This window comes from Macaca thibetana, chromosome 12, assembly GCF_024542745.1.
Source record: "Macaca thibetana thibetana isolate TM-01 chromosome 12, ASM2454274v1, whole genome shotgun sequence".
NCBI lineage: Eukaryota > Metazoa > Chordata > Mammalia > Primates > Cercopithecidae > Macaca > Macaca thibetana.
In genome coordinates, this window is record NC_065589.1 from 65679170 (window position 1) to 65705341 (window position 26172).

At 40.5% G+C, this 26172-nt stretch overlaps 2 protein-coding genes across 6 annotated transcripts in view; one reads left to right on the forward strand and one right to left on the reverse strand.

The window, feature by feature from the left end:
• The window catches only part of NFE2L2 (NFE2 like bZIP transcription factor 2), a 598880-nt gene extending 590231 nt beyond the window's left edge, over positions 1 to 8649 (forward strand). For both annotated transcript variants that reach the window (XM_050750574.1, XM_050750576.1), the window contains 4 exons: positions 4690 to 4956; positions 5605 to 5694; positions 6371 to 6562; positions 6948 to 8649. In XM_050750574.1, the coding sequence (XP_050606531.1) occupies positions 4690 to 4956; positions 5605 to 5694; positions 6371 to 6562; positions 6948 to 8174 (1776 nt within the window). In that variant the 3' untranslated portion in view covers positions 8175 to 8649. The remainder of the gene's footprint in view (positions 1 to 4689; positions 4957 to 5604; positions 5695 to 6370; positions 6563 to 6947) is intronic.
• Positions 8650 to 14717: 6068 nt separating this feature from the next.
• Positions 14718 to 25720, reverse strand: HNRNPA3 (heterogeneous nuclear ribonucleoprotein A3). 4 transcript variants are annotated; one of them, XR_007718102.1, is made up of 12 exons: positions 25413 to 25560; positions 22909 to 23031; positions 22673 to 22819; positions 22381 to 22591; positions 21971 to 22060; positions 21792 to 21887; positions 21623 to 21703; positions 20731 to 20871; positions 19456 to 19578; positions 19301 to 19368; positions 16624 to 19207; positions 14718 to 16540 (listed from the first exon to the last, which is right to left on the reverse strand). XR_007718102.1 is itself a non-coding variant. In XM_050750577.1 (11 exons), exons 1-10 carry the CDS (start codon positions 25482 to 25484, stop codon positions 19316 to 19318), a joined length of 1137 nt encoding a protein of 378 aa, XP_050606534.1. In that variant the 5' UTR covers positions 25485 to 25720; the 3' UTR covers positions 14718 to 19207; positions 19301 to 19315. The 4 variants fall into 4 exon arrangements, 3 of the variants coding, with proteins under 3 accessions (XP_050606534.1, XP_050606535.1, XP_050606536.1); XM_050750577.1 differs by having other exon boundaries at positions 14718 to 19207; positions 25413 to 25720; XM_050750578.1 differs by lacking the exon at positions 16624 to 19207.
• Between the last annotated feature and the right edge of the window lie 452 nt (positions 25721 to 26172).

Genomic DNA, 26172 nt, shown 5'->3' on the forward strand with positions numbered 1-26172 from the left:
AGGATACTTTGCAAGTCAGATTTGTGGGCAGATGTTTGCAACCTAAATTGCTTCAGTTGCATGAAAAAGTCACAACCTTTTACTGATTTTCATCCTGGGATCTCTTTAACAAGGAAAAACCTCAGGCCCAGGAAGTCTGGGGTAAGTGAGGCAGGGATGTGTCAAAGTGCACTTTTCCCCAGGTGCAGGGACAAGTATTTGAGTTTCTTTTATTGACCTTGCAAAGAGCTTTGCACACTTTGCACATCAGTTCTTGAGACGGGTGGGAACATGGACTGCCTGCTTTATGGAGTTCAATTAAGATTGCAGGATCATGCATTCCTTTCATTTTTGGTGCTAGTACCTAGAAGATGGGAATATATTGAACACTTAATACTTTGCTTGGGCAGGTAGCTCCAGTTTGCAGAAAGTCTAGATAGGATACTCTGCTATATATCTAGTTTTACTGAGAAGAAAGGGCCCAAGCTATTTTTAAAGAATTTTAAAGTAGGTTTCTCAGCCTGGCGTGGTGGCTAACACCTGTGATCCCAGCACTTTGGGAGGCCGAGGGAGGCAGATCACTTGAGGTCAGGAGTTTGTGACCAGCCTGGCCAACATGGCGAAATCCTGTCTCTACTAAAAATACAAAAATCAGCCAGGCATGGTGGCACGCACCTGTCATCTCAGCTATTGGGGAGGCTGAGGTGAGAGAACTGCTTGAACCCGGGAGGCAGAAGTTGTAGTGAGCTGAGCTTGCGCCACTGCACTCCAGCCTGGGCAACAGAGTGAGACTCTGTCTCAAAAAAATAAATCAATAAAATAAAGTAGGTTTCTCTATACCTTGGAATTTTCTATCTCCCACGATAACCTTTGGGTAAACATGTCCATCAAAATGGAAACAAATCAATTTTTAAAATAGAAATTATTCTCATGTCTATTTTAGTGGGAATCCCCCTGAGAAGATAGCCATGTATGACTGAATGCTCTGTGGTTGCTATTTTGTTGCTCTTGGCCAGGAAACTGATCTAGGTGACATACTTAATCTGACCTGCAGACTGGCCACTTCATACTACCAAGATTCCAAAGCAAAGTATATATACAGTCGGCCCCATGTAGCCTCTGGTTCCATGATGCAACCAATGGCAGATTGGTTGAAAAATATTTGGAAAAAGGCCAAGCGCAGTGGAGTGGTTCATGCCTGTAATCCTAGCACTTTGGGAAGCTGAGGCAGGAAAATCACTGGAGCCCAGGAATTCAAGACCAGCCTGGGCAAAATGGCAAGACCTCATCTCTACAAAAAGTAATTAGCTGGGCTTGGTGGCGTGTGCCTGTAGTCCCAGCTACTTGGGAGGCTGAGGTGGGAGGATCATTTGAGCCCAAGTGAAGACTGCAGTGAGCCATGATTGCATCACCACACTCCAGCCTGGGTGACAGAGCGAGACCCTATCTCAAAATGAGTAACTAAATAACAAAATTTCAAAAAAAAAAAAGGGGAAAAATGAAAAAAATAACAATACACAAATAAAATACAGTATAACAACTATTTACACAGCATTTACACTTTATTAGGTATTGTAAGTAATCCAGGGATGATTTAAAGTATATAAGGGGATGTGCACAGGTTATGTGCAAATGCCATGCCATTTTATATTAGTGTAGGCTCATGGCTAATAAAGCATGAACCCGACTGAAGCTGCCTGGGTATGTGTCCTTGTTCAGCCACTTTGTGGTAGTATCTCTTTTTTCTTAACCTCAGTATTCTTATAACAGGGATGTTTTCTCTGTATAAGGCTGTTTTGAGGAATAATTTCTATATGTAAAGTACTTAGAACAGTGCGTAGCATATGGGCCGGGTGCAGTGGCTCACGCCTGTAATCCCAGCACTTTGGGAGGCCGCGGCGGGCGGATCACGAGGTTGGGAGATCGAGACCATCCTGGCTAACACGGTGAAACCCCATCTCCACTGAATATACAGAAAATTAGCTGGGAGTGGTGGCGGGCACCTGTAGACCCAGCTACTCAGGAGGCTGAGACAGGAGAATGGCGTGAACCCGGGAGGCGGAGCTTGCAGTGAGCCGAGATCCCGCCACTGCACTCCAGCCTGGGCGACAGAGCCAGACTCCATCTCAAAAAAAAAAAAAAAAAAAAAAAAAAAGTGCGTGGCATCTAGGAAGCCCTTAATAGATACTGCCTTAAAAATAATTAGGTATTTCCTAGTGAGGTATACCTAACTACAAGTGCTGTTTTAACTATGCCTACTCGGTGTGCTTTACACTATATATTGTTCAAGGCTAGAATAATTAGCCCCATGAGCAGGGTTTCACAGCATGTAAGATTCCAACACCAGCCTTCAGTCATGGGTACAGGTGGCCTGTGCCATCCAGCTAGCTGCGCTGCCTCCAGACTGGGTGGCCTGCTCCTCCTCCGTTGGATAAAAATAGCCTGACTCTTCACTGAAACCACCACCATGTTATTTGTGTCCTTGGGAAGCTGAAAGTAATAGAGCTCTAAGTCTGGCATTGCCAGCTGTCAGCAGAACTGAAATGCAAAGTGCGACATGTGTCTACACTGTACCCACTGGCCTCCAGGTCGCAACTCCCATTCCCCCATCTTGATTTTTTTCCATTCTCAAATTCATTATTTCCCCTATAGGTGACTGTGGAATGGAAACAGATTTAGATTTCCTACCTATTTAGATTTTTTCCATACTAAAATTACAAAGCAGAAAAACTGGCCGGGCGCGGTGGCTCAAGCCTGTAATCCCGGCACTTTGGGAGGCCGAGACGGGCGGATCACGAGGTCAGGAGATCGAGACCATGCTGGCTAACACGGTGAAACCCCGTCTCTACTAAAAATACAAAAAACTAGCCGGGCGCGGTGGCGGGCGCCTGTAGTCCCAGCTACTTGGGAGGCTGAGGCCGGAGAATGGCGTGAACCTGGGAGGCGGAGCTTGCAGTGAGCTGAGATCCGGCCACTGCACTACAGCCTGGGTGACAGAGCGAGACTCCGTCTCAAAAAAAAAAAAAAAAAAAAAAAAAAAAAAGCAGAAAAACTGCTATTGACACATTTTTGGTTAGGAAAATCTGGATGTGGTTCCTATGCCTAGCCTAGTCATATAAATTCTCTCCCCATGTATCTTTGTGTGTGTGTGAAACAGGGTCTTGTCACCCAGGCTGGAGTGCAGTGGTGCAATCACAGCTCACCGTGGTCTTGACTTCCTGGGCTCAAGCGATCGTCTCACTTCAGCCTCCCTAATAGTAGGGACTACAGGCTCACATCACCACATGCAACTAATTTGTTTTGATTTTTGGTAGAGACAGGTGTCACTATTGTGCCCAGGCTAGTAACTCCTGGGCTCCAGCAGTCCTCCTGCCTTGGCCTCCCAAACTCCTGGGATTACAGGCATGAGTCACCAAGCCTAGCCTCTCCTCATCAAAACCATTCCCTCTTTGTAAGATTCTTCCTATGTCTTAAAACTTAATACCTTTAATCCTTCCCTGGAGCCATAGATTTATTTATTTATTTATTTATTTATTTATTTATTTATTTATGAGGCAGGGTCTCACTTTGTTGCCCAGGCTGGAGTGCAGTGGCACAATCATAGGCTCACTGCAGCCTTGACCTCCTGGACTCAAGTGATCCTCCCACCTCAGCCTCCTGAGTAGCTGGGACTACAGGTGTGCACCACCACACCAGTTTTGTTGTTGTTGTTTGTTTTTGTTTTGGTAGAAACAGGGTCTCTCCATGTTGCCCAGGCTGGTTGCGAACTCCTGGGCTCAAGCAATCCACCCGCCTCAGCCTCCCAAAGTGCTGGGCTTGTAGGCGTGAGCCACCGCACCTGTCCCTGTCTGCTCTTTTTTTTTTTTGAGATGGAGTCTTGTTCTGTTGCCCAGGCTGGAGTGCAGTGGTGTGATCTCGGCACACTGCAACCTCCGCCTCTCAGGTTCAAGCCGATTCTCCTGCCTCAGTCTCCCAAGTAGCTGGGATTACAGGCATGTACCACCACGCCCGGCTGACTTTTGTATTTTTAGTAGAGATGGGGTTTCACCATGTTGCCCAGGCTGGTCTCGAACTCCAGACCTCAGGTGATCCACCCACCTCGGCCTCCCAAAATGCTGGATTACAGGCATATAGGTGAGCCCCAGAGATAAGAGTAGCAAGCAGTGATGGGGAGAAGATAATCAATCTAGTGTAGGAAAGATGGAAAGAATGGTGACATTTCACAACTGCTAGATTGACACTTTAACTTGGGAGTTATCCCTCTATAAACTGGATATTTGCTGAGCAAAGTTTAAAGAAAGCTCCATGTATTCAGTAATGTTTTCCAAACCCCACTTCTCATAAGTCAGTGGCTTAGAGTGCTTGCTCTAATTTCTATATTGCGTTAAACAAGGGTGGGATTTCTTTTCATTCAAACCATTTGTGACTTTGCCCTTTAGTGACCTCTACCATCACCCTATCATTAATGATCCAAGTGATTAGAATGGATGGCTATGTGTTTGTAAGTTGTTTGTTGTCTTTAATGAATAGATTCATTGAATGGAATTAACTGTGCTCTTCTAGAACATTGGATCTGTGTTCTCATTTAGATTGTATTTGTAATCTCCCCACTCCCCACCATCAACAGTGGCATAATGTGAATTAATATATGTGGTATCTGCCATTTAAAAACCATGATCTCTCTCCTTCCTTTTTTTGTCTTAAACATAGGACATGGATTTGATTGATATACTTTGGAGGCAAGATATCGATCTTGGAGTAAGTCGAGAAGTATTTGACTTCAGTCAGCGACGGAAAGAGTATGAGCTGGAAAAACAGAAAAAACTTGAAAAGGAAAGACAAGAACAACTCCAAAAGGAGCAAGAGAAAGCCTTTTTCGCTCAGTTACAACTAGATGAAGAGACAGGTGAATTTCTCCCAATTCAGCCAGCCCAGCACATCCAGTCAGAAACCAGTGGATCTGCCAACTACTCCCAGGTAGAGTACTCCATTCTTGGGAAAGTTATGGCAGGGTTTAAGGAAACACTGACCAAGGAATTAAAGTATCTGGATTTGAGTTCCAGCTTTGCCTTTCTTTTACTTAACCTTGTCAAATCTACCTTCCAACCTCAGCCTCCTGATGAGTCCAGTACCCAACCTACTAATCTTAACAGAGTTATTGTGAGGATTGGGAAGACATAAGTTACACAAAAGAGTTTTGTAAAGTATAGAAACATCCTGTAAGGATCAAGTAGCAGCAACAGAAGTAGTGGCAGGAGAACCAAGTAGTAGGAATTACTGGCGTTACTGTGTGTGGCAAGCACTGTTTTAAGAACTTAACATATACTGACTGATTTAATCAACACAAGTATATTAATTAGGTACCATTATCCCTATTTTATCTGCGATGAGCAACTGAAGCTGAAAAAAGGTTAAATAATTTGCCCAGATCACTCAGAAAATTGGAGGAGCTAAGATTTGAACCCACGTGGTCTGGTTCAAATTGTGTACCAAAGTGATCTCTGCAATAAGATAAATATTTACCTAACTTGATTATATTTTATGAACATCAAGTATTGAATATTTTGCTTGGCAATGGAATATTTAACCATTTTTGTCTTCCTTTGTGTCATTCCCTTTTATCAGGTTGCCCACATTCCCAAATCAGATGCTTTGTACTTTGATGACTGCATGCAGCTTTTGGCGCAGACATTCCCGTTTGTAGATGACAATGAGGTGAGGTATAAAATAACCTGGTTAGGAGCAAAACTCCCTAACTATAAAATAACAATCGTATTCTACGTAAGTCCCGTCAATGAGTCTCCATTTAAAAGAATAAAAACAGTTTTAGGAGGAAATTTTTTAACCAAGGAAATACTCTGTCAAGGAAACCTTAGCCTATAGATAACTTTACAATTAAGAAAAAAATAATAAAAAACCTTCACACAATACAAAACCAAAACCATTTACTGTTGCATAGCCAGAAACATGGACAGCATAACCATGGAAACAAATAACTCATTTGCTGCAAGTATCTAAGAGGTCTTGGTGAGTAAAAAGCCAGCTGGGCAATAAACGAAGACTTCTTCAGTTAACAGTTTTAATAAATCGGTTTTATCTGGTACCACTGTGCTAGATATTATATAAACTAAATCCTAAAGATTGTGCTTACTCATTTTAAAGTTTACTTTCAAATGCGTAGGCTGAAACAATTAGGCCAGCAAATAGTAAATCTGAGTCAGTGTGGTAGGAAAAAAAGATTTGTTTCATTATTTACAAAGGGTCATGACTGGTTAGTAAGTAGCGAGACATGGAACTGCAGCTGATTCCATTTTGTATTGTGGTGGTGCCTTAGAGCTTACTTATCCCCTGTTGGTGGAAGACTCATAAATCAATGCCTTATCAATTTTAGGTTTCTTCGGCTACGTTTCAGTCACTCGTTCCTGATATTCCCGGCCACATCGAGAGCCCAGTCTTCATTGCTACTAATCAGGCTCAGTCGCCTGAAACTTCTGTTGCTCAGGTAGCCCCTGTTGATTTAGACGGTATGCAACAGGACATTGAGCAAGTTTGGGAGGAGCTATTATCCATTCCTGAGTTACAGGTAACTAAAATAGAATGTAATACTGAAGATATTATTTTATATTCAGTGCCTTTAGTCATTCTGATTATTTATATGCCACCTATTTATAGGAAGGATTGGAGGGTGCTATTAAATTAGTCATGAGTACTGCCCATGCTAGTTAAATGGGTTGGATATCTTGAGGATAGAATGTTATAAACCTGATGTCTGATCCGGGAACTCTGAAAATAATACATATGCTTAGGCATAAATACGTATTGGAAGTGAGAATTATCTCTAAATTATAGAGAGAATAAATTATAGAGATAAGCCTGAAGATAATGTGGGTAGGGAGTTTATCTAAATTTATCACGTATTATCATGGATTAACTTTGATTTATATAGTATAAACTTCTTTCCCATGCAGTGTCTTAATATTGAAAATGACAAGCTGGTTGAGACTACCATGGTTCCAAGTCCAGAAGCCAAACTGACAGAAGTTGACAATTATCATTTTTACTCATCTATATCCTCAATGGAAAAAGAAGTAGGTAACTGTAGTCCACATTTTCTTAATGCTTTTGAGGATTCCTTCAGCAGCATCCTCTCCACAGAAGACCCCAACCAGTTGACAGTGAACTCATTAAATTCAGATGCCACAGTCAACACAGATTTTGGTGATGAATTTTATTCTGCTTTCATAGCTGAGCCCAGTATCAGCAACAGCATGCCCTCACCTGCTACTTTAAGCCATTCACTCTCTGAACTTCTAAATGGGCCCATTGATGTTTCTGATCTATCACTTTGCAAAGCTTTTAACCAAAACCACCCTGAAAGCACAACAGAATTCAATGATTCTGACTCTGGCATTTCACTGAACACAAGTCCCAGTGTGGCATCACCAGAACACTCAGTGGAATCTTCCAGCTATGGAGACACACTACTTGGCCTCAGTGATTCTGAAGTGGAAGAGCTAGATAGTGCCCCTGGAAGTGTCAAACAGAATGGTCCTAAAACACAACCAGTACATTCTTCTGGGGATACGGTACAACCCTTGTCACCATCTCAGGGGCAGAGCACTCCCGTGCATGATGCCCAATGTGAGAACACACCAGAGAAAGAATTGCCTGTAAGTCCTGGTCATGGAAAAACCCCATTCACAAAAGACAAACATTCAAGCCGCTTGGAGGCTCATCTCACAAGAGATGAACTTAGGGCAAAAGCTCTCCATATCCCATTCCCCGTAGAAAAAATCATTAACCTCCCTGTTGTTGACTTCAACGAAATGATGTCCAAAGAGCAGTTCAATGAAGCTCAACTTGCATTAATTCGAGATATACGTAGGAGGGGTAAGAATAAAGTGGCTGCTCAGAATTGTAGAAAAAGAAAACTGGAAAATATAGTAGAACTAGAGCAAGATTTAGATCATTTGAAAGATGAAAAGGAAAAATTGCTCAAAGAAAAAGGAGAAAATGACAAAAGCCTTCACCTACTGAAAAAACAACTCAGCACCTTGTATCTGGAAGTTTTCAGCATGCTACGTGATGAGGATGGAAAACCTTATTCTCCTAGTGAATACTCCCTGCAGCAAACAAGAGATGGCAATGTTTTCCTTGTTCCCAAAAGTAAGAAGCCAGATGTTAAGAAAAACTAGATTTAGGAGGATTTGACCTTTTCTGAGCTAGTTTTTTTGTACTATTATACTAAAAGCTCCTACTGTGATGTGAAATGCTCATACTTTATAAGTAATTCTATGCAAAATTATAGCCAAAACTAGTATAGAAAATAATATGAAACTTTAAAAAGCATTGGAGTGTCAGTACGTTGAATCAGTAGTTTCACTTTAACTATAAACAATTTCATAGGACACCATTTGGGCTAGTTTCTGTGTAAGTGTAAATACTACAAAAACTTATTTATACTGTTCTTATGTCATTTGTTATATTCATAGATTTATATGATGATATGACATCTGGCTAAAAGCAAATTATTGCAAAACTAACCACTATGTACTTTTTTATAAATACTGTATGGACAAAAAAATGGCATTTTTTATATTAAATTGTTTAGCTCTGGCAAAAAACAATTTTAAGAGCTGGTACTAATAAAGGATTATTATGACTGTTAAATTATGTGTTTGGGATTCCTTTGAGTTTATTCACAAGTAGTATTTTCCGTAAGATAATCATCCTTTTAATTTAGATGTTTTGCATTTTCACAATGTTTTATTTGAAAATATAAAAATCATTTTATACTAAATTTCTAGTACCAGGGTTACAGAAAAATAAAGTATATCAAGAGGATACTTTGCCTCTTCAATAGCAAGTACATCTAAACCCAAGAAAATGTTATACACTGACGTGAAAGCATTGATTCATTTATTTCCATCAGTAGATATACGCCCACTATACACTAGGCACAGTTTGAAGTAGAAAGGACAAAACCAATATCCCTGCCCTGGAACTTGCATTCTAGTGAAGGGGAGGTAACAAGCATACTCCACTATGTTAGAAGGAATTGGATGGGGAAAACCAGTAAAAAGCATCACAACTTAAGGCTGTAAATGGGAAGAGCGTTACTGAAGTGGCAACATTTGACGATGGGGGGGAGAAGCCGTTCTCATAGCCAAGAACACTGTAGACAAGACACAGCGGGTCCAAAGGCGGAACCACATTTGAGAAAAAACAAGGACAATGTGGCCGAAGAAAGGGATGGTGGTGGAATATGACAGAGCCTTGTAAGTCTACATAAGTGAGGTGGGGAGCTAATGGTGCTGTTCAGCAGTAACATTCAACTTTTTTTAAAGTTCCCTCTGGGGTTTGTGACTGCTGGCAGTGGCTGCCTAGCTTTCTGGTAAAGGAGTGCAGTTAGTGGCAGGTGGCTGTACCAATCCGGATGGAGGAGAAAGAAGCTGGGCTGGTCAGTACAGTGGTGGCAGCTGGACTGACCATTTCTGCTGCAGGTTTTGCAAGCCAGGAAGCACATATAGCCTGAAGTAAAAGAGGATTTTCAAAGTCTACTAAAATCTGCCTTCAGCGGTGGCTATTAGAGAGGTGGGTTTGAACCCAAAATGACAAAATGGGAAGCAGCAATACTACCTGTTGTAAGCCTTACTGCCAGGAAGGGAAAATAAAAGAGATGCTCAGTAACAAATATCATCTTAAATCGCCCAAAGAAGGATCTCCTTATATAGCAACCCAAATCAATGAAGCTAAGGATTTACTAGGTCAAGCCCAAAAAAGAAAGAAATGTATGATGAATTTTAGCTTCCTACTACTTTTTATGTATATAAATATCAACCGGTTTTTTTTTTTTTTTTTTTTTTTTTTTTTTACGGAGTCTTGCCCTGTCGCCCAGGCTGAAGTGCAGTGGTGCAATCTCAGCTCACTGCAACCTCCGCCTCCCGGGTTCAAGCGATTCTCCTGCCCCAGCCTCCTGAGTAGCTGGGATTACAGGCGCGTGCCTTCACGCCCAGCTAATTTTTGCATTTTTTAGTAGAGATGAGGTTTCACCATGTTGGTCAGGCTGGTCTCAAACTTCTGACCTCATGATCCGTCTGCTTCGGCCTCCCAAAGTGCTGGGATTACAGGCGTTGAGCCACCGCGCCCGGTTGAGTATCAACGTTCTATAAAATGCCTCAGAGCTACAACTTTTAAAGTTTCCTCTGGCTTGTATGTTGAGAACAGTATAGAGGGTAAGGATGGGAGTAGGGAAACCGATTGAGAGGTTCATGCATTGTGATGGTGGTTTGGTCCAGGGTGATAGAAGTGGGTAGTCAGGGACATCGGATTCTGCCACGTCTCAGAGAACTAAAAAGATTTTCTGATAGAATGGATTTGAGTCAGGAAGTTTAACATCTTTAAGAATTGAGTTGTCCAAGGATGGAGAAGACAGGATAGAGGGAGACCCAGGTGGGAAAATCAGTTCCTTTTTGGACATACTGAGAGATCTATTAGACGTTTAAACTAGAGTGCACAAAAATAAGTTCCCTCAAAACCCTTTGAAAATCTGCATGCTAATGAATCATTCAGTTATTATTTCCTCACCTAAGCACGTTTCACTTGTTCATATTGTTTTGCCTTTTTAAAGTGAGGAAATGGAGATTCATTTAAGTATGTTTAAAATAAGCACTGCATGTGTTAACTATTCAGTGAAGACTCCTAGCAACCCATTAGGAGCGATGTAGTGTTAGAAATCCTGTCCCTGGAACCAGACTGCATGGGCTTGCTGCTAATTCCTAGAATGACCTTTAGTAACTCACTTTAGTTTTTTTTTTTTTTTTTTTAGACAGTCTGGCTCTGTCACCCAGGCTGGAGTGCAATGGCACTATCTCGGCTCACTGCAAGCTCTGCCTCCTGGGTTCAGGCCATTCTTCTGCCTCCTCTTAAGCGTATTTTCTCATTTAAAAGCAGAGTGGTACTCAGTGGGTCACCCCCACAAAAAGCACTGCGCCTAGCTCATAGTAAACATTGCATAAACGATGGGTGTGTCAGTTTCCTTTAGTCTTGTATTATGCTTTTTGGCTACAAGTGAATCCAAATTAGCTTACAAGAGAATTTCACTGCTGGGATTGAAAATGACTTCAAGGACTAATGGATCTAAGGGTTCAAATGTGAAGATTTTGTGTTCTTCTTCTTGAGATGGAGTCCCACTCTGTTGCCCACGATGGAGTGCAGTGGCACAATCTTGGCTCACTGCAACCTCCACCTCAGGTTCAAGTGATTCTCCTGCCTCAGCCTCCCAAGTAGCTGGGATTACAGCTATCCGCCACCCGCCGGTTTTTTTTTTTTTTTTTTTTTTGCATTTTTAGTGGAGACAGGTTTTCACCATGATGACCAGGATGGTATGGAACTCCTGACCTCAAGTGATCCTCCTTGGCCTCCCAAAATGCTAGGATTACACGCGAGCCACCACGCCAAGCCCAAGATTTTGGGTCCTGAATATTTTTCACGTGCTATCAAGGAACTTCCTTCCTCTGATGGTGTGGTTATGGGGAATCTCGGGAGAAGACATCACTTTTCCAAACTCAGATAATCCCAGGTCTCGAACTATATTCTTACACCAAATTGTGAGTGGGGAGATGGCGGCAAGAATCTCAGCAGCAGCCCTATCTGGAGCACCTAACACTGACTGGTATTTGAAGGGAGAAGAGCATTGCTGGGCAGACAAAGACAGACATTCTTTGGCAGTAAACTTCAAAGTAGTCTGACCAATTCATACAAGGTAACTGGCCATAGAAACTTATGGTACCTAAAAATACTACAGTGAAGTATAAAACATTGTGAGAAATTATAAATTTCAAATAACAAATCCCAACTATGCCATGACTAATAAAACCAAGTGTTCATTTCTCTTAATTTGCATTTGCGTTGAGAGCTTTATACCTGTGCTCAAATTTGACTATCAAACTGTAATTGCACAACACTTTATATGAAAACCTATCTTCTTGCCAAGATTTCCCAAGTTCCTGTTTTTAAGGGGGGCACTGCTCAAATGTTTGCCATATCCGTATTTGTGACTAAGCTTCAGAATACATACATTTAAACATACCTACCAGGGTGCTTTGTCTTCAGTTGATGCTGTTTAACACCTGAGAACTGGAAAAAAATTAAAGACTAGAAAACTTCAATCCTATATTGGGGTGGCAGAGGGGGGAAGACATTGGCATAACTTTTATCACCCATTAGAATTTTAGGTATGCTTCAGGATATCCTTGTAAGACAGTATCCAGCATTACCAAAATACTATCTTTAGGGTCCATAAGACAGGCGCTAGGTTAGGTTCTTTAAGCTATTGAATTTAACTTTCTGATTGAGGGAGGGGATTATAAATCCATTTTACCAAAAAAAAAAGAAAAAGAAAAAAAAAGTGTGTAAGTGTGTGTGGGGGGGAATCAGGTTAAAAACAGGAGTTCTTAACCTGTATAGTTTTTAGGTCTGAGAATTTTGATGGGAAGAAACTTTCTTCTTCATTTTTACTTCATTTCCTTCAATATTCCAGGCAACAAACTACTGGTATTTCACTGTACTTGGCTTAAAGTACAATTTAAACCACATTATCAATTATGCATCAGAACTTCAATGTTAGAAATCAGACCCACCATTAGGCCTAATTTAGTGTTTCAAGTACATTAAGTCATAAACTTAATATTTTGGTAATTATTTTCATGTAACATTTGAGTAATCTCACCTGCATCTCATGCCATGTAAAAATCAACATTCTAAGGGGCCTGCTGGAATACCAATCTGCCAGAGAGCATGGCATTAAAAGGAACCAAGTAACCTGCCCACGCTCACAAAACTGCTTTTACATTCTGTATTTACATTTCTTACTGATAAAATCTGACCCAAGAATCAGAGTAACAAAAACTACGAATTACGTTTTCTTTCAGTACCTATTGAGAGTAAGACCACTGACTTCAAATAGACAATCCATCAGAATTCTTTTGATATAAAGGATGTAAGTTTACTCAGCATTTACCGAACAGCATAGTTAATACAATTTAAAAATTAAGTTACCTGGAGCCTCCAGATACAGCTAAACATTTTACACAATTCCTTTACGATGACAAGTCCTTTAATTAGTGGCTATATATATGGATGTAGTCAATGAAACTCTTCCATATATTTTAAGGTATTTTTAAGCTGTCAACATTCTTGTGTATACCCTTCACCCAGTTACTATTTCTTTACCAATAAAAGTTGAACAGTATGGGTTAATTCCCATTTCCTAGCAAGCTTTCAGAACTGTGCACAATGTACACTTCAACGCACCCTTGCCATTACCTGGTGTTAGGGTCTCTGAAAATTTGTTAAGCTTAAAATGGCTTTTACCTATTACCACCTTACATCCCCCTAAACCTTGGCATTGTAGTGTATTCAATCCAAAGTTAAAAATCAACCCAGTGTATCCAATTTTTGCAAAAGAAAACAATCTTTACATTTACTATGTCTGTGACGCACACATGCAAACTCTAATTTTATCTCATTTCCTATTTTGCTGTTTATATAACAATGTCCTTTCACTGTGAGAAAACAAGGGTAAATATACTTTTGTTGGAAATAAGTCCACACTCGTCCTTTATTATTCCAGGACCTAAGTATTAAACTGAAATTATTAGACACGCCATTCTTTTTTGAGACGGAATCTCGCTATCACCCAAATTGGAGTGCAGTGGTGCGATCTCTGCTCACTGCATGTTCCACCTTCTGGATTCACGCCCTTCTCCTGCCTCAGCCTCCTGGGTAGTGAGACTACAGGTGCCCACCACCACGCCCAGCTAATCTTTTGTATTTTTTAGTAGAGATGGGGTTTCATCATGTTAGCTAGGATGGTCTCAATCTCCTGACCTTGTGATCTGTCTGCCTTGGTGTCCCGAAGTACTGGGATTACAGGTGTGAGCCACCATGCCTGGTCTAGACATGCCACTCTTTTAAGATTACTTAACTGCACAGAATATGAAACCAGTGTTTGAATACAAGCAAAATGAGTTTGCATTAAGTCTAACAGCTAGCCAAGAACCCTCATCTGGCTTCAACTTATAAAGTATTTCACTTGAAAAAATTATATTGGGAAAATGCTTAATAGCTAGTAAGGCTAGAAATCCAAATACACATGTTGTAATTTCAAAAAAAAAAAATCATCAAAGACCTTCCCCCATAAATGAATCCAGCAAAAGATGATTACCCACATCATCCTTACCCTTTTCCTCTTTGGTTAAACATCAGTGTAGTTTGAGACTACAAAATTTCCTGAAAGGTTTTCCCCAACTTACTTTCACCATATAGTACTGAACCACTCCACTGCCTCTCTCAAGAAACTAGGGAATTCCAACATCTGAAATGCCCTTTCCCTCCTAGCAACCACCTTTTTCTCCTAGTTTCTATTCACTCACTCGTTTATCCTTTTTTCCCTCAAAGGTTCAGATGCCTCACATGTATCACCCAAATACCTAATACATTGTCAAGACCTAAACTATTTTAGGCAACAAGTGCTGATAACTTTAAAAAATATTTTTTCTTCCATGCTTATTTCCCACGGCTTATTTCCCATATAATAGAATTCACATCTTTTAAAATAACTGATAAAGGCTCACTCCAAGTTTCCTGTTGTTTTATTACTTACTGGTAAAATAACTCAAAATATTCACCTATAGTGTTTAAGTCACATGAACATTGTGAAGTGACAAAACAACACACACATTTCTAAAAATATTTTAATGAAAAAGTTATCTTTCTGTAAACATTTCATTATACTACAAATGAAACATCTGAATCCATTACAGAACACTTCTGAATTCTTAAAAATCAGAAAACATACTGAAGTTTTAAAGTAATTTTGAATATTTAGATAGGCTAACAATCCTTACATTACCCTTGCACACTGGCATGCTTATTCACTAATTTGTGACATTACTGGAACTCCAAGAGATACTGTCAATTAGGTTTCAACTTTTGACTATTATATACCGGAACTCTTAAAACCAAGCCTATTTCAATTAGTTACTTAACAAATGTACTTCATTATCACATATTCTCCTTTAGGACATGAGTATAAATTCAGCTTTTTAGAAGTGTAATATTAGAAGCAGTAACCTACAAATTGGTTTAACAAAATCAGTTAAATCTGCCCCACTTATATAACAATTTTTTTTTTTTTTTTACTGCTGCTACAACTTATGAGAATACTGTATTTTTCAGAAACGACAATGGAACTATGTTTAAACAAAATAATTTTATTTCACAAAAAGAAATGAACTAGAAAGAACAATGCCCTTAAAAAATAAAATTGTCTGCTTCACTAAAACCATGTTGTGAGGGAAATTCATCAAAGGCTATTAGCTTATTCAACACATGTAGAAATTGGGTTCTGATTTAGATACAGAGCCAACCAGTCATTTTCTGAGACTAAACACTGGCAAACTGCATCTTCCTGTAGGGAACTGGTAATTTAGAAACTAGTTTGCATTTTCACTGTCTGTCTCCAAAGGATTTTTGTTTTTTAAAGTAAACTAACCACCTAAATGGTTAAGCCCTTTTGGGGCAGCAAAAACAGCCCTTATTACCCAACAACAACCAGTCTGAACAGTAATTCAGTATTCTTCAGGAAAACGTCTTTTTACAAAGGAGCACTAATTAGGCCCCCACTGCCTAACATGAACCAAAACAAAAAAGGAAGCAAAATGTAACCTATTGGTCCAATGAATTCCCTGAATTTATATGCAAAAGAACGTATGAGGCCACTTGAAGACCAACCTTTATCCATGACATCTGGTAACTTTTCTTGAGATGGGGTCTGTCACCCAGGCTGGAATACAGTGGGGCAGTCAGCTCACAGCAGCCTTAACCACCTGGGATCAAGGCATCCTCCCACCTCAGCCTCCCAAGTAGCTGGGACTACAGATGTGTACCACCAGGCCCAGCTAATTTTTGTATTTTTTGTTGACAGGGTCTTATCATCTTGCCCAGGCTAGTATCAAACTCCTGGACTCGGGATCCATCTGCCTCAGCCTCCCAAAGTGCTGGGATTACAGGCGTGAACCATTGTGCCTGGCCCTGGTAACTTTTAATGTTCCTCTGAAGGTGTTTTCCTAGTATGAGGATTGGCAGCTTAGTGTGTTGTGTGTCATGCTTATTACAAAAATGGTTTTCACAAAAGCTGAAGCTACTTTCTCTTACCAAAAATTGAGTTTACCCTGAAGACACTAATAATGAATTGCATACACGAGGGGTCACAACTGACTTGATATTAATACTTATGGCTATTTTGCAGGAGAATTTTTAAAACTAAGGTTTAAAATGTGTTGGACATGGTACCCAGGTAGTTTTCAGTCAAAGAATTTTATCAATGTGCCTACTAGAGAGTGACAAAGTTGTGAAATATGTAATGTAGACTTGCAGGGAAACAAATGGTGTCATCAGGTTTTACTGTCAACTACAAACCTTACCCAGCCAGAAACCTTCGTATTTTAGATGGTAGGAAAGACATTCCTCATTTAGGCAAGTAGGGTTCTCATTCAACCTGCAAATCAAAAAGATTACTCTTACCTTGCTTTACAAAAAATTACTCTTTAATTAGTGAAAAAATTCAAATTCAAGCCTTACCTAATGCTTATTGCCCTTCCTTGCAGGTCTAAATGCTAGACCTAGTGACTGTGGCAACTATCTCTCATTGATGTTCCAAAAGGCGAAGAGCTCCTTCCTGCTAGACTTTCTTCGATATTTCAGTTGTAATAAGCAGATTTAACTAGCTTTTGGAAAGTTGCTCACTATCATCATAGTATCTTATGCCTTCACTTCTCTGTAGTTGAAGCTCTTGCTGCTGCCTTGTCATTCTTTATTTATGCTGACTTGTCCAAACACAAAAGGCTGCTGAAGTCCTGTCTTAGTGAGTTTCCTTTGATCCACACTGTGCTTAAAAAGCACATCTTAGGTCCTTTAAAGCTGGTTAAATCGCTCTCCTCATGGCTTACTTTTCCACACTGTTCACAAGATCTAAGCTAATACAACTTATAAACAGGTCACATACACAGATTTCACCTGCTTATAGGTTGTAAACATCAACTTACTGCAAATGTTTTCACTATAATACTAGTTCCAGAACATAGAAAGTTGGTTAACAGTACAATTAACCTCATGCCATTAAAGGATACTGTCAAGGTTGTGTCAAACAATTTCACAAACATAAAACAGGAAATGTTAATCTCCCCCATTCCTTTAAACTTTATTTATATGAATAAAAGAACTTGAGACAATTTAGCTCAATTTTAATGTTTCCCAAGCATTATTTTGACCAGGTACCCAGGTTTAAGTTATGAACATTGACAGTGTCCATTATATAACCACACTTGAAGTTATTAAGGACTTAACCATTTTCTAATATTAGCCTATTTTCTACACTGCTTTTCACATATATGCCCATTAACAAATGGAATGTCTGTTACATTTATTGTTTTGTGAATGTTTCTGGAAAACTGCAGTATGTGTGAAGACCAATTTCCATGCTGGCATTGCATGCATCCAAATATTAATGCACAGAGGCACAGAATTAGAGCAACAAGAGAGCATATTCAAACACTAGCACGCCCCATTCCCCTTTTTATTGCTTGTTTGCTTAGTACTTCTTAAAACAAAAAGAAAGACTTGAATTCAACGTTCAACTACCAAAGAAAGAGTAACAGCAGGGCACATACTCAGGGCTCAAATGAAATTGTAAGCACTAACTGGCGCAAAACAGTAGACATTGGCTTATATTACTATATATATATATGACCTTATTATCTAAAAGTCTTCTCAACCAGGGCCTTCCGAACCAATTGGTAACAACATGATTTATGTTGAAATATACACAAGAAATAACAGTGTGTTCTTTGGGCATTTAAGAACTCAAGACTATTCAAATTTGAATTCAGGTCTGTAGGAAGTGAGAAGCCTGTACTAAGCAACTGTGCTACATTTCTGCTGCAGTTAGGTTATTTTGAACAATTATACCTAAACTATCCTTGGTTTCATCCAGCAAAATGTATAGAATACAAACAGGAAAGCATGCCAGCCAGTTAGGGGTTTAATAACGCATCATTTTTATTCTCTTGCTCTGAAAACTTGTATCAAAAAAAATTAAACTAAGGAAAATAACTCAAGATTTATGGGCCTCTTGTGCTTTAAAAAAAGAAAAATAAAAGGTACCCACTAATTTGCTCAGATATAGCAGGCTTAATGGTTCTATATTTTGAAAAGTTTTTAAGAATAGTTTCTAACATAGGAGAGGGAAAACATCCACTATCCCTTTTCAGAATTTAAATGGAGGGCAGTAAACATTCTTTACACCCAAAACCTATGGCAGCAGTTCAAATTTGACCAAGGTAAATGTATGGAGATGTTCTAAACACAGCTAGGACTCAGCAAGTCTAACACACTAAAATCATATGATTACATTTTAAAAGAAAATGCACAAAAACCAAATAGAAATTTTGAGATTTTTTTCATTTGAAGGTAATCTTAATGCTATTAAATTCACAAATGCTAATTTAAATACCCAATCCTATTTATCTAAAACACACATTGCAAACACACAAATTATCTATTCTCTCCACATGTCAGCGCCCATTCATATCATGGTTTGGAAATGGGGAGACTATAGATTCCCCTTATACTGCAAGTCAGCAGGTGTTTCTTTACAGTTAACTTTAGCAAAATTCATACAAAATAGTAATTAACAATGATCTTCTTTACTTGTTAACTCACAAGGAAACACCTTCAAAACTGCATTTTGTTAAAGTTTCTGTACTAAAATGTAGAAAAACTGAACTACACAAATATTGAAAAGTTAAAAATTCCTTAATTTTTTATTCCTGGTACCACTACCACAATTTACAGGGCAATATACCTGATGTAATGAAAAGAAAAAGAAAAAGACAAAGCTACAACAGATAAAAGACCTCAGGAATGTACATCTAATTGACACTACATTGCATTAATCAATAGCTGCACTTTTTGCAAACTGTGGCTATGACAGTCCTGAACAAGAAGGGTTTCCTGTTTAAGCTGCAGTAACTTTTCTGACTATGGATCATCGTTCCTTCTGTGGCAGATTTTTACAGTTCCTCTAATGCATTTGGGACGACTGTCTCAAAGTAACCTGCAGCTTTCCTGACAACTCCTCGCTCTCTCTCCTGCTAAGAACTGTAGCCTGTTGAATAATACAGGATAAAAAAATTATTACACTCAGTGAACAGTTCCACATATTCTTTTATCATCATAATAAAAATTTAAAGATACCTACCCTTTTCTGCTGTTTTTAGAACCTTCTGCTACCATATCCACCACTTCCACCACCAGATCCATAACCACCTAAAAATAGACATAGTATTTTAAAAGAAGTATACACATTTGTTTAATTAAAAAGGCTCTAAAGAATTGATTTAAGAAAGTACTTACCACCATAGGGACTGCCCGAGCTTCTTCCACCAAAACTGCCCCCTTTCATGGGTCCATAATTTGACTGCTGTTGTCCACTATAATTTCCAAAATCATTATAGTTCCCACCACCACCATAGTTACCTGAAATCAGAAAGGTTGTACGTGTGGTTTACCTACACAATCATCATTTTCCCCTTTTAATGTATGTAATTATTATCTTTTAAGAATTATGATAGCATGATTATACACATCACTTTGGTAGCACCACTTGGGATAACTGATGTCAGGGTATTAAAACACAATCAACATTTTGTCTATATTAGATGCTATCCTCTAGGCCCATGTTCTCTCTACCATTAACACCATTAAAATTGTCAGTGTTCCAATCACTATGATTCTGAGGCACTATAACTTGTTAAAACTTCACTCATCTGTCACTGACATGTTAATTAGGTCCAACAAAACAGTCCATTCCTAAGAAAGCTTTTAACAGTATTCTGGATTAATGACCTATACTTGCTTGCTTAAACTCGGCAACTTCCTGTGACATATTAAGACCCAAAGTACTTTGTTAACCTAAGCCCTAGATGGCAATCTGCACACTTCAACATGTCTGGAGTATTCAAACATTTTATTCCCAATTGTCCAGTTTAAATGTACCTAAGAGTTAAGTAACATTTTGGCAGTAAATAAACTCCCAATCTTTTACATGTAAAACATGTATTAAATACTGGTAAATGTTCATTTTTAACTACTCAATTAAGAATTGAGTACATCTGACTGAGCGTGGTGGCTCACGCCTGTAATCCCAGCACTATGGGAGACAGAGGCGGGCAGATCACAAGGTCAGGAGATTGAGACCATCCTGGCTAACATGGTGAAACGCTGTCTCTACTAAAAACACAAAAAAATAACCGGGCGTACTGGCATGCACCTGTACTCCCGGCTACTTGGGGGGCTGAGGCAGGAAAATCGCTTGAACCCGGGAGGCGGAAACTGCAATGAGCTGAGATCACGCCACTGCACTCCAGCCTGGGCAACAGAGCGAAACTCCATTTCACAAAAAAAAAAAAAAAAAAAAAAAAAAAAAAAAAGGAGTTGAATACATTTTACTAAATAACTAGCAAAGTCAAGAAAATTTGGTTTGAACTACTCACCATTTTAGTATTTTTTAATATTACAAAACATAAAATTTGATAAAATGCTAACTTTTAACACTTTTCAAATATGTGTCATGCCAACTATTAGCAACACTGAATATTTAACATTTAAATAAAACAAGTGAATGCTTACCGCCAAAATTTCCTCCTTCATTGTAACCATCATATCCTCCACCACCGCCACCATATCCACCACCTTGGTTTCCATATCCTGGTCCACCACCACCATAGCCCCCTCTACTACTATAACCAGGACCACCGCCATAGTTGCCACCTAAAAAAAAAACAAAAAACAAGACCACACAAAAACGTTTCAAGTGTATAGTCAAGTTATTCAATTCTGGTGTGTGTAAGAGACTGAGTCTTGCTCTGTTGCCCGGGCTCAAGTACAGTTGTGCAACCACAGCAATGGAGCCTTGAACTCCTGGGCTCAAGTCATTCTCCCACCTCAGCCTCCTGAGTAGCTAGACTATGGGCATGTGCCACCATGTTCCCCTATTTTATTTTTCTAGAGACACGGTCTCTCCTTATGTTGCTCAGACTGGTCTCAAAAGCCTCACCTTAAGCAACCCCTCTGCCTCAGCCTCCTGAACAGCTAGGATTACTCAACTATGGTTTTATATTACATTTAAGCCACTGGCAAATAAGCCAGTGAGTTGATTTAACACTCTGAAGCCTGGTGATAGCTAATAATAATAGAATATCAAGTATCTGCGCTAGTAAGAATGAAAGTAAGTGTTTAACCATCTTGTGATAGTTAAAAAAAAAAAAAATCAGTTTTCCTTTTATAAAATTTCACTAAGAAAAATACAGTCTCAGACTTAATAAAACAATCTGGCTCAATCCCTACTACTTGCTGAAAAAGAGCAGCTGATGTATCTTTAGGGGAAAAAGGGTTCCTGCTCTTCTATGGCATTAGTTTGGAAATACACCTTAACCATTAAGCCATTCAAGCTTTGACTAAAATTAGAAAAGTGTAATAATTTTCAGGAAGTTAAAATATCAATCGAAAATAAGCCACGTACCATCACCTCCAAATCCATTATATCCACCATCACCTCCTCCATAACTACCTCTGCTACCACCACCTCCACCACCATAGCCTCCTGAGGAAAAACAAGAAATGAATTAAAATCATATATTCAACTTACTGAAATGTTAGGTGTGCATGTACTCAGAAGATAAACAGCCTACCTCTTCCACCAAAGTTTCCACCACGGCCAAAATTACCTCCACCACCTCCAAAGTTTCCTCCACGACCCATAAAATTGCCAGATCCACCTCCACGACCTTTAACACAGGCAAGGGAGATTTTTAAGAACCTTACAAACATGACTCACATCCACTGTGTACATGTGTATGGTCCTACTCACCTCTCTGTGATCCAGCAGACTGCATCTCTTGTTTAGAAAGGGCCTTTTTCACTTCACAATTATGCCCATTAATAGTGTGGTATTTCTGAACTAAATTTTTTTTTAATCAAACAAAACAGAAAGTTATTTTATGTTTGGAAAAGCACATATACGAGATACCCTCTGTCATTATGTAACCCATTAAGACATAATCAGGTAGTTACTCTGGGAATGAAGGAGCATTCTGAGATGTTAATGTTTATTTCTTGATCTGGATACTGATTACACAGGTATAGACACTATAAAAACTGACTATACACTATAAATGCCATTACACGCAACAGAAAATTACAAGCAGTTTAGCAAATTTAGTTCAAGACAGAAAATCCACGTCTACTTTCTCATTCGAGTTACCATAAATTGTTACTTACCAACAATTTTATCAACTGTATCATGATCATCAAAAGTTACAAAAGCAAATCCTCTCTTTTTTCCACTCTGCCTGTCTTCCATAACTTCTATGGTTTCAATTTTGCCATACTTTTCAAAGTAGTCTCTCAAATTATATTCTTCTGTATCTTCTTTAATACCACCAACAAAAATTTTCTTCACTGTTAGATGGGCACCAGGCTTTACAGAATCCTATAAATAAAGTAATAAATTAAGTCAAGAAACAAACTTTCACAACAATTTCATATGTTACACAATATATTATTAAAATACCTCTCTAGAAACAGCTCTCTTTGGTTCCACTACACGCCCATCAACCTTGTGTGGTCGAGCACACATTGCTGCATCCACCTCTTCAACACAAGAATAAGTCACAAAACCAAAGCCCCTGGAACGTTTTGTTTGGGGGTCTCTCATTACCTACAAAATAAAAGTTTTATAACGTTGAAAACATCTCCACGGATTCTCTTCAACACTTAGAACCCTTCTATTCCCTTAGTGTAACTTACCACACAATCTGTGAGTGTGCCCCATTTCTCAAAATGTTCTCTTAAACTATCATCTGTAGTTTCAAAGCTCAGACCACCAATAAACAGTTTTCTCAACTGCTCTGGTTCCTTTGGATCATGGCCCTGAGAGAAAGAACCAATACTCTTAAATTATCTTACAGTAGATGGATTAAGATGCACGAAGAGCCTTTAATGTACTGTAAGTAATAAAATCAACATCAAATTCCTGTGACAATTAACACTTTGTCCAGTTAACTTTGACCAGACACTGGGCGCGGTGGCTCATGCCTGTAATCCCAACACGTTGGGAGGCTGAGGCAGGTGGATCACCTGAGATCAGGAGTTCAAGACCAGCCTGGCCAACATGGCGAAACCTCATCTCTACTAAAAACACAAAAACTAGCTGGGCGCGGTGGCAGGCGTCAGTAATCCCAGCTACTCGGGAAGCTGAGGCAGGAGAATCGCTTGAAGCCAGGAGGTGGAGGATGCAGTGAGCCAAGATCGTGTCATTACACTCCAGCCTGGGCGATAGGAGCGATACTCCGTCTCAACAAAAACAAAACAACAACAAAAAAATAAACAACAAAAACTTTGACCAGAAATACAGACTTCAACTGTTAAAAGGGCTAACTCTGTCAAGGAAACCTATAACCAGCCTTTCAAATGCCAACATCACTTCAACTAAACTGAAATCCAAGACAAATCCAGAATCTAAAAACCCTTCATTTTTTAAAAGCTGCAATTGTCTGAAAACCTTTACTTTAGAAGTTGCTAATGAGAAGATATTTTCTAAGGCACTAAACTGCTGGAGAAGCAGTGTTGCATCTATCCCACTTCAACTCTTCTCAGTCTACATCCCAACATGCTTTTAATTTTAAACTCCAAACTGTGATGAACAATCTAAAAGTTCTAAATGTCAAACTTACAGAAACTCACTGCTTTCAAGCAAATTAATTTAAAATAGGCATTCCTAAGCCAAACCAGCATCTCCCAAAAAAACTAAGAGGAAAAAAAAAAAAAGCCGACCAAATAGCTTTCTATAACCCATGTTTGTTATATGCTGCAAAAATCTTCATTTTATGACTCAATTTTAAGAGTCACAACAAACTGCCAAGTTGAACTTACATTAGGAATGGTATGTATTGTCTGACTATAAGAACGGAGCACAGCAAAACAAAAATTGAGATTTTTAAGAATTAGGATGTCTTGAAATTGTTTTATACTTCAGTCAGACTTCTTAACACATTGCATGAACTGTTATTTAATGCATGAAGGTTTCCTTCACCCGAAGTCCTTAAATAAGGGGGCTCACATTTACATTCTCATGTCTTCAAGTGTCTTCTAGAGGTAGAGATGTTAAGGCATTTAATGTGAAGAGATTGTCACATGCTAGAAAAAAATGTTAAGAACCTAAAGCATTAATTCATGTAGTCTCATCTTTTCAAGTCTTGGATAAACGTATTCGATTGACAATAACGAAATCGACAAAAATATTTAGGATCCACATTAAATGTACTGCAAACAAGTGAAAATTTCAACTTTGGTTGCAGTCCTCTAAATAAAATTCCAGGAAACTACAAGCAGAGCCGACTCAAAGAATGGGAAAACATGAAGATAAAAAACATTTTAAAATTCTTCCTTAACATCTACACTCAAATTCTTCTCCACCCACCCTCCCCAACGGCCGGGGTCGGTAAAAAGCTGGCTGGGTTGTTTTTCACATCTGCACTCAAGTTCTCAAATACTAAGTTCTTCGCCCACATGGCGGTTTGAGAAGTGTAATGTAACTACTTCAGCAAAAACAGGAAGTATTCTAAAGCAGCAAAGTTTTTAACAATCTCATATTTCCAACAGGATGCTGCGAAGAAAAGAACAGGCCAATTATCGACTTCTCCTCGCGGAGAGAACCGGTAAAATGCCCAGAAAAGCGTCCGCCGAACTTCAGCGAAAGCACTACCTTCTCGTGCTTCGAGGCCATTTGCGGCATTTTCTGCCGGGCCGCCTCCGCCCTCTTCTCTCCAATCCCAGGCTCTCTTTCCCGGCGGCAGAGCGAGGCGGCGGCCATTGCGGGCCAATGCGCCATTTCGTAACGCGGCGGCGGATCAATGTCAATGTGGCCGCCGCCCGCCTGCTCGCTCGCCCGGATGTGCCTGCTCGTCCCTTCCCCTCCCCCACAACCTCTTCCCAACCGCTCCCGCCGGGGCCCGCCATGCCGCCCTCGGCCTCGCTTCTGAGGCCGCGCAACCGGCAGGCCGGCTTCCCTCCCGGGACCTCCCCGACCACGCCGGGCCTCCAAGGGGCCGCCTGTGCAGCCGAAGATGAAGGCGAGGCGGGTGAGGGGCCCCGAGGAGGTCTCCAAGGCCCGCTCCCCTCCCCCTCCCACCGCCCGTCTCAACGCAAGAGCGCGGGACGGCCGCCCCGGTTCACCCGGCCTCCCCGCTCCCACCGAACCAGGCCCCCCACGCCGGCCATTCCCCACCAACCCCCCGCTCTCCCCCTAATACCTCCTCCCCCCGGCGGCGACGGCGACGGCCGGAGTCGGGCTGGGGGCGACCGGGCGGCGGTTTTACCTCCATTTTGAGACCGGACTCGCCTCTTCCAACTCGAGTTCAATATGGGACCGAGAGGAAGAGGCGGGGCCAGTCGTCACGTGACGCGTTTTCCGCGCGCCGCCAGTCTGGTGGGGGAGGAGCGAGCTGGGAAGGGGGCGGAGCCAAGCGGGCGCGAAGAACGACTGGACCAGCGGGTTGGCGGGCGGAGGGCGGAGGCGCGGCGTGCCGCGGGAGCGCGCGCGCCTCGCCGACTTTCAGGGCAGGACCGCCTTGGCGCCGTTCGCGTCCGGACGAGTTCCGGGACGACAGTTCGGTCTCCGCCAATGGTGAGCGTCCACGTAGAGAAAACGCCTCGTGATCGCGCGTCACCAGAGAGAAAGGCCTTTCCTTTTCTTCTCGCGCTTGTGCCTCCTTCCCCCGCAGGCCTCTAGTTTTCCTTTTCCGAATTCATTCCATTCCTGTGCCCGAAATAAAACCTACGTTTTTCTTGCTTGTAATTTAAAGGTTGCAGGAAAAACCCCTTAGCCCTTCGGACCACCTATCCTGTTTCCAAATGCCAGGGACCAGTGTCTGTGACTGCGGCGCCCACCTGAGGGCATGTACTGAAAATCCCTGCGGCTCCGACGTGTAGGAATCACAGGCACCCTGGGCAGGCCTCAAAACGCGGCCGACATACAGAATTTTTACCATTAACGACCTGAGGCAGGACTGG

Excerpts from the sequence above, each read along its gene's own strand:
- HNRNPA3 (XM_050750577.1), bottom strand. The coding sequence starts at position 25,484 with ATGGAGGTAAAACCGCCGCCCGGTCGCCCCCAGCCCGACTCCGGCCGT. Across the intron at positions 22,592-22,672 it reads AGAGAGCTGTTTCTAGAGAG|GATTCTGTAAAGCCTGGTGC; the intron begins GTATTTTAATAA and ends CTTTATTTATAG. Across the intron at positions 22,061-22,380 it reads TACAGTTGATAAAATTGTTG|TTCAGAAATACCACACTATT; the intron begins GTAAGTAACAAT and ends AAAAAAATTTAG.